Source organism: Bactrocera neohumeralis, chromosome 4 (assembly GCF_024586455.1).
Source record: "Bactrocera neohumeralis isolate Rockhampton chromosome 4, APGP_CSIRO_Bneo_wtdbg2-racon-allhic-juicebox.fasta_v2, whole genome shotgun sequence".
Lineage (NCBI taxonomy): Eukaryota > Metazoa > Arthropoda > Insecta > Diptera > Tephritidae > Bactrocera > Bactrocera neohumeralis.
The window spans coordinates 52,008,099-52,016,664 of record NC_065921.1 but is presented as its reverse complement, the minus strand read 5'-3'; the positions used below and the strand labels follow the sequence as shown (position 1 = coordinate 52,016,664).

General features: G+C 44.9%; 1 protein-coding gene across 1 annotated transcript; it reads right to left on the bottom strand.

Moving 5' to 3' along the window:
• Positions 1 to 1,121: 1,121 nt before the first annotated feature.
• On the bottom strand, positions 1,122 to 1,814 carry LOC126755752 (uncharacterized). The gene has a single exon (XM_050468491.1). The coding sequence runs from the start codon at positions 1,812 to 1,814 to the stop codon at positions 1,122 to 1,124; it is 693 nt and encodes a 230-aa protein (XP_050324448.1).
• Between the last annotated feature and the right edge of the window lie 6,752 nt (positions 1,815 to 8,566).

Here is an 8,566-nt window from a genome sequence, read left to right as displayed (position 1 = left end):
CAATCTTGGCGGTCTCATGTTTGTTAGCGCTTCGACGCGGCTTGGCAATGGGCGAATCCTGTCCCGTAATTGAATGACTAAAAATCGAGTTGAGATATCTGAACTGCGATTTGGCAACATTGATCGTTAAATTGTAATCTCGAAAACGGTTAAATACAAATATGAAGATGTTGTTTGTGTTCATCAATCGATTTTGATGCGATGCAACATCATCTAAATACGCAAATGTAAAAACTAAGCCCGAAGTACTTCGTTAATTAAACGCTGGAACGTCTGGTGCAGCGTCTTTAATCCGGAACGTCACATGAGTAAATTCAAAAGTCCAAACGGCGTCGTAATATGGTTTTACAGATATCATCGGGGTGAATCGGCACCTGATGAAATGCTTTCTGCAAATCTATTTTCGAAAATATAATTTTATTTGCTAGGATTGTTGAAAAATCTTGAAGGAATGGTATCGGATAGCGGTCAGGAATCGTGTTAACATTAAAACCCCTATAATCACCACAGGGTCTCCAAGATCCGTCAGCTTTGCGAACTAAGTGCAAAGCGACTGGCCCAGCTGTTATTCGAAGGACGACAAATACCGAGCTTGAACAGGAGTTCACATTCGGCACGTGCAGCTGCGAGTTTCTCCAGTGATAAGCGGTCGTGGTCGTGCGCCTACTGGTGGGCCAGTAGTTGAAATATGATGAACTACTGACGTGTTTGTACGTATGCCAAGTCGTGACGGGCATGTGATGTCAGAAAATTCCTTTAAAATATCCGAAAAATTTTGCGTAAAATTTATAGTTGATATATTCGTTAGATGTCTATGTTGTGTTACTAAACATGACGTTTTGACCAGGGTGTTTCGGTCTACGAGACGTTGACCTTGTAAATCGACAATCAAGCCACAGGCTTAAGAAATCCGCACCAAGTATACCCTGCGAGACGTCGGCGATTATAAATTTCCCCATAGAAATTCACGGCGTAGGTTTAAATTTTAAGTATGACTTCACCGTATGTTTGTACGGGAGAGCCATTACTTGCGGCAAACAATGACAAAGATGATGGACGTGTTCTGGCTAATTTTTGTTGACCTGGTATGACGGATATGTCCGCTCCTGAATCTATTAAAACTAATTTTCGCCGAAGTGTCGTAAATGCAAAAGGCGACGACCTGCTGGATTATCAGAGTGCTTTGCCGGGCCTGATATGGTATTAGCCGAGCTGACCCATTGACTTGAACTGGATACTGGAGTAAACGAGCACGGTTGGCGACATTTAGTGGCATTTGCACCAAATTTTGCATGATACCAACAAAAACTGTTCGTATGTTGAATTACCGGTCTCCCACGTGACGTAGATCTACTGCGCTGCCGTCCGGTGGATTTAACGTTCCGCATCAACTGTCCTACGGTTTTCGAAAGAGCAGCAATTTCGTTTCGTATATCACTTAACTCACCCTGCGGTTGCGATTCGGATCTAACCTCAAAAATTTGTCCACCGTCCTTCAATGATAAACATTCTGTGATAGAATCAGCGATTTTAATTTTGTCACTAATTGGAACGCTAGTGGCGATGATAGCTGCTTGTGCGTACGGTGGCAAGCGACTGACCCAGAGATCATGTAGTATGCTCTCGCTGAGCGTGGTACCTGCTGTTCGTCGCATTTCATTGTACAAATCGCTCGGCCTTCGGTCACCCAGTGGAAGCTCTTTCAAAACACGTTGAAGACGGCGTTGTTGACTCTCGGCGAAATTTTCGATGATTTTACGACGAATGTAGCTAGATTTGTCCGTTGCTGGCGTATCTTCAATAAGAGTACGCATCTCTAGTAATTTTGCCGGAGCTACGCTTGCAAGTACTATGTTGAATTTGCTGTATGAGTAAACACGTGAGGCTATCAAACCAAAACTCCAGCGAGTAAGTAAGCCTCAATGCTACAGACATCGCCGGCAGTGGAATTCTGCTCCACGTCGCTATTAGTATCCGCCGATGATCTCGTTTTACTCATCTTCGCAATTTAAACGTTTTTTTTTTAAAAATAATTTTCTTGTCTGGGGTCACCAATGTAGTAATGCGTATATCGGCACGTGCTACTTGCTTGACAGTTGATGTAGAAAAAGGAAGATTTATTGACATATCAAAACTACGTACAATAGAAAAGAATAAAGGATAAACAAAATGTCAAAACGCATGGTTGCATTGAGAATTAAAAATTAATTATTATTTATGGTGTTGCCACATATATCTTTATATCTCAATGTCCTCTAAGAAAATCTGCCATAAATTACGGTGACTTCAAAGACATACAAGGTCCGTTAAGCGAGCAGATATTTTTGGTAGTTTAGTATATCTCAGCTTAGGATTATGCAGCGAATATTAAGTTGCGGTGCATTTAAGTGGGCCCATCGGTCGTGCTCGTTCTGTGGACGTTTGTGCTTAGTTTGATGCGTTCGTTATTTTGTGACCTCAGTTGCGTTTGGGTATCGCTTGTGGGGATGGTGCGCCGAATTGGAGTTACGCAAGAATGTGCGAATATATTTGGCGTGATGTCAGTTTAGCAAAGCTCCAAGAGATCTTTTTATACGAAGTAGTAGTTAATTATGCATGATGGTATTCTCCGCGTAACTTAATGCATCTGCTGCCCTAATCAAAATCTTCTAATTCAGGCAGGAAAAAGTCGTTAAGCATGGCTCGATATCGTTCCCTATTGACTGTAACTTTATGACTGGATGTATTTTTGAAGAAGTGTTTACCAACAATTCCCTCTGCCCATAGAGTACACCGTTGTGGTTTACCATCGCTGAAAAATGTTGGCCACTTCATTTTCAAATTTGCAACAATCAAAATCAGATAAAATGCTCTGTTGTTTTCATTGAGATAACTCAACTATTGGCCTATATGCAGCATAAAAAGTCACGGAAACCAACTTTATATCAGGTGATTTTTTAAGAGTTGATAACTTTTTTAAAAAAAAGCATAAAATTTTATATATACATATATTCTATATAACTCATATACATCATTAATACTACGTATTAGGTAGTTGGAGTAGCGTCGACCCTTTATCTATTAACTATTGTCATGGCACACTTTTAAAATGTTCCCTGGGTTTCATTAAGGTACCTCAAATACAATCACCAATCATATGGAGCAAAGCCTGCTGAATATTCGAAAATCCTGATATTAGTTGTAAGGGGTGGTATATGATCAAGCAAGTTTCCGCCCGAATGTGTCTATTTTAGGTACAAAGTTACACTGTTATGAGTAAAACATGCTCTGTTGTTTTCATTGAGATAACTCAACTATTGGAACACTGATTTTGTGTAAAATTCAATGATTTGCAAGCGTTGCTCGTTAGTAAGTCTATTCATGATGAAATGTCAAAGCATACTGAGCATCTTTCTCTTTGACACCATGTCTGAAATCCCACGTGATCTGTCAAATACTAATGCATGAAAATCCTAACCTCAAAAAAATCACCCGATATTAGGTATATGGGGGCTAGGGGAAGTATTGACCCGATTGTACCCATTTTTGATACACAGAATGGCTATTGGAAGGAAAGGATTCTGTCTGAATTTCAATTGTGTATCTCACACATTGACCGATCAGAAGTTAGCTATTGAAGGTAGGTACCTACCGTGGTGTATGTAGGGGCTTAAGTCGCAAGGCATACTCGGCACCCCCAACCGGTGTGGATGGTGTTGATTGGCAGTGCCCAGGCAGGATGTCGGCCGCCGAATGCGTGCGGCAACCAAAAGCTACCCCTCCTAATACAGGGTCTTATGCGACTCCCGTGCCTATTGGATGATTTGTAGTCAGGAGATAAATTCGGCTGTGTTTCAACGGAGCCTTCCCAACACCGGGCCGAATTGGGAAGTAACGGTGACCTTACCGCGATATGGGGCTCTGGCGCGGCGGACTTTTGAGTTCGCCTTAACTTACATAGACCTGATCGTTCATCTCGTTGAGCCAAGGTTCGCACGAAACAGATGGACAACAACGACACTAAAACTAAAAATACAACCTGAACAAGGCAAAGACCATTGCAGGCTACGGCAACGGAAACAAAAGTGGTACTGTTGCAGGCAAGGGGGGTTCAGGAGCTAAACGCAAATTTACTTTCCTGAATGCTCTATCGCCTGAGGAGCGAGCGCTGTTTGAGGAGCATGCTAGGGAGGAGGATGATGACATGCCCTCATGCAGCGGTGCTCAGCAGGCGACATCCACTGCACCCGCAAAAAAAGCAGCGAACATCTCCGCAACTCCGCAAAGTAGAATCAGCTGCTCGGACTCAGCGGAGTCGCAACGTACTTGCGTAGCAGGAGGCGTTGGCAGAGCAGAAGAAAGAGGAGACACAAGGGAAGACTGTCCCCTCTACCACCAACAGGTCGTCCGGGTGGTCATGATGACCCTCGCAGAAAGGGAATGAGTAGTGCCAGTCTAAAATGGCACCTAAGGCACCTCCAGGAGGGAAGAACTCCTGAGGAAGCCGAAAAGATGGCGAGGAACCGGGTCAGAGGCAACAGTGCAGATAAGTAAAACGTTAACTGGCTGAGGGAGATCGCTCCCAAGCTAGTTGGCTGGGAAAGCCCCATCCTATGCGTGAAGATGTGGGGAGACATACCGATCATGCACTGTATCACGTCACTTACGATTGCTCAAAGATGAACCAAAACAGAGGGTTAATATCTGGCCTACGAGTGGTCCTAGCAAAGCTAGAGTTAGGAGGTTGAACTTGGGTGTGGGCATCCTATGCATATCCGGAAGGTGGGCTTCCGTCTGAGCTATCGGTTCAGCACGGTAGTCATGAAGCCCTACAAGACGAAGGGTACCGAAAAGAAAGACGAGAAGATGCAGTTAGACAGGCCACTCGTTCCAGCACCAGTCTGGCCGAGCAGGTTGCAACTGCGGAGGCCACAGTGGAAGTCCCAGCGGTGGAGCCGACAGTTGAAGGCGGTGGTCGATAGCACCCTCTGAAGGGTTCTGGGCTTAAGGACCTAATGGTGTGTGGAAGAGCAGATGAGTCCTACAAATTCATTATTGAACCGATCCTATAGTGCTCGCAGAAATGGAGGTTACCCAGGTGAACCTGCATCACGAGGCGTCTGCATCCGCCGAGCAAGTTCTCGGCAGAACCTGGGCATCCTGTTAAACAGGAGCCAGGTAGACAGGAGGAGGTCACAGTGCAATAAGAATCTTGGATATCCCAAGAAAACCCCGGGCTTGTATAGAAGTTAGGAGGAGTATTTGTTACTTTTGTATTTCAGAATTCTTAACACAGCACATGGTAGCAGTGCAGGCCAGAGACAACAAAGGTGCGGACTTCGTCCTGGCAACGGCCTATTTTCCAGGAGACACGCATACTGCGCCCCCCGAGGCTGTGCAGGGCCTAGTGAATTACTGCACGAGGAACAAATTGCCCTTGGTTCTGGGGTATGATGCGAACGCGCACCACACTGAATGGGAGAGTACCTACAGACTGCAATGCACGTGTTGAGTCTCTCCTTAAATTTATTATTAGTAATAATCTAAGTATTGAATATGTAGGATGCGAACCTACATTCGTCACAAGAAACTGGAGGGAAGTGCTCGACATCGCCCTGAGTAACGAACTAATGTCGGGGGTGGTCTCATAATGGAGGGTGTCGTCAGAACCTTCACTGTCAGACCACAGTATCTTGAGATTCGAGCTAAGGGTTGACATCATGCTAATCCCCCTCAAACGTATTCCCAAAAACACAAATTGGGCCACATATCGGGATACGTTGGAGCTAAATCAGAAAGGGGAGGGGAAGCTAATCAGAGGTACAAAGGCCTTGGGACTGGAAAGCAGGCTAACGGATCTGAATCAGGCCGTGACAAGCGCGTATCACTGCAGCTGCCCCTAAAGACGATCACCAAAGGACGAAACTGGCCCTGCTGGTCAAGAAAACTCTCGGAACTCAGATGAAAAGAACGTGAGCTTTTTAACAAAGCCAAGCGTACTGGGAGCTGGGAGGAGTACAGAAGCAACCTAACTGCCTATAATAAGGAGATTTGGTCTGCAAAGCAGGAAAATTTTATAAATGTTTGAGAAAACGTCTCTTCTACACCAGAGGCAGCAGGACTGCACAAAGCTCTTGCTAGGGGGAAGACGAACACAGATCTAGCTATTAAAAAAGTGACGGTACTTATGTACCAATGCGGAGGAGAGAGCTACGGCACTCTTGCAAGCGCATTTCCCGGAGACAGTTGATAAAGACCAGTGTCTATTTGTCGCAGAGCATAAGCCGTCTCGCCTAGATTGGGTAGTCGCAAGGAACTGTTTACTGCGGACTCAGTCAGATGGGCTACAACCTCGTTCGCCAAATTCAAGTCCCCGGGGACGGACAGATTCTTTCCAGCACTTCTTCAACAAGGAGAGCAGGTTCTAATGCCATACCGTGTTCAGCTGATGAGAGATACCCTGGCGATGGCGTATATCCCTGAAACATGGAGGACAGCAAAGGTGATATTTATACCGAAAGTGGGAAGGAAGGACTACTCACTGGCTAAATCTTTAGACCGATTAGTCTAACTTCCTTCCCACTAAAGAGTATGGAAAAGATCTTGGTCTATGAAAAAGGTTGAAGGTTCTGATAACGTCACCCCTGCATGCGAATTAGCATGCTTACAGAGCAGTCAGATTGACCAGCACTGCTCTGTACCAGCTAACCTCCGAGATACAGAGTTTGCTGGAAATTTAGGTATCGAAGGTGCCTTTGACAACACGTCTCACTATCCCCCCTGCTGTGGAGGCTCGTCGTCGACGAACAACTTGTGTTGCTAACTAACAATGGAATCCGCTGCCAGAGGGAAATTTGAGGGTAGTCTCTGCGATTTCGTACTTGGGACTAGGCCTGTCCAAGGTTGGTCTGTCAAGTCGAACTAAACATCAGCCCCTTGACGGTTCCGTTTACGAATCGGATACATGGGTCTCACGCTGGATTCCACATTGCGATGGAAGCAGCATGTTGACCTGATTATCAAATGGTTGTACACCATGGTAGTGCGACCAATTATCACTTATGGAGCGGTGGCTTGGGCTCCGAAAACATCGCAGACGTCGGTAGAACTTCAACTATCGAAGCGCCCCTGCATCTGTATGTCGGGAATTAAGCGCACGTGTCCGACAGCGGCCCTTGAAGTCTTATTGGAACTCACCCCGCTACACCTAGTAATTGATCAAGTCGCCAAACACACTCTGCTCCAAATGACAGCAGAGGGACAGGCAAAGGTAAGGTAATCTCTTCCCAACGGATGGAAGAGCTAACTGGCGTCATACCACTGGCTCTTCTTTCTAGGGATAGCATTACCAAAAAGGTGAACTTCACTAGGAAGTTTAAGATTACCCTCAGCAGCAAGGCGAATGGATCGACTCCGCTCTCGAGCTACTGCTTAGGGACAGCAAAATCTGGTGGTACACCAACGGCTCGAAAACTTTGGAGGGAATTGGCACAGGGGTCGCAGAACCACGCGCAAAACTCTCCATACCTATAGGTAGGTTTCCGAGCATTTTCCAAGCAGAGGTATTAGCTATACTTTGCGGCACTCAAAGCGATCTCTTCATACGAAATAAAATCACTATTGGTGCAGGAGTGTATAGAACGACTGAATAGTCTGTCAGAACGTAACCAAGTGCACCTTATTTGGGTGCCAGGTCACAGAGGTATAGCCGGGAATGATAATGAGCATGCCCGCTCTGCAGCATCCCCTAACAGGATAGGACCAGAACTTTTCATAGCGGTTGGTTCCCACAACATAAAGGAGCTGCTCGGTAATGATGAAACAGTGGGTAGGGAGAGGCATTGGCAACAACTCCCAGGTATGCGCCATGCAAAATTCCTAATGAATGGTTACAACCTCAAAAGGTTTAAATATGTAATCAATCTCCCAAGGGAAAAACTCTGGCTACTAGTCGCCTTCTATACTGGCCATTGCAAGCTCAAGAAGCACTTAGTTAACATGGGCCTAGCTTCTTGTAAAAATTGCCGGTTCTGCGACTAGGAGTCTGAAACTCCGGAACACCTGATAATGGACTGCACACGCAAGATTAAGCCCCTTGGATCCATGTTTCCAAATAGCGATCATATCGCCTCAATAGCACCTAGCAGTATATTTGAACTCATTAATTTGCTGGGACAAGTTGAGACGTTGTAAGTTAGTCATTTAATTATCTATCTATCTATCTAGCTACAGATACTGGGCTATTCGGAGCTTGTACAGTTTTAGTTGAATTTTGTCAATTTTTGGTTATAAGGTGGCATACTATAAAGAAATTATTACCGCAAAGTTTCCCATGGAGGTAAAATGAAATGTCTCTGACTTAATTAGTTATTGATTTATTTCGCTTAGTAGTTTTGAACAGTACGGTTATATGGGGAGTGAGCGGAGTTATTAGCCCATTTCATCAATTTTCACTGTCGATAGGAGTTCTTATAGTATTTGGCTCAGGAAATTTGGTTGCTATAGCTTTAGTAGTTTAGGAGATATGTACATTAAATTTATTAGAGGGCGGGGTCACTCCCACTTCTTAAAATTTTTTTGCTGCCGG

Excerpts from the sequence above, each read along its gene's own strand:
- LOC126755752 (XM_050468491.1), bottom strand. The coding sequence starts at position 1,814 with ATGCGTACTCTTATTGAAGATACGCCAGCAACGGACAAATCTAGCTAC.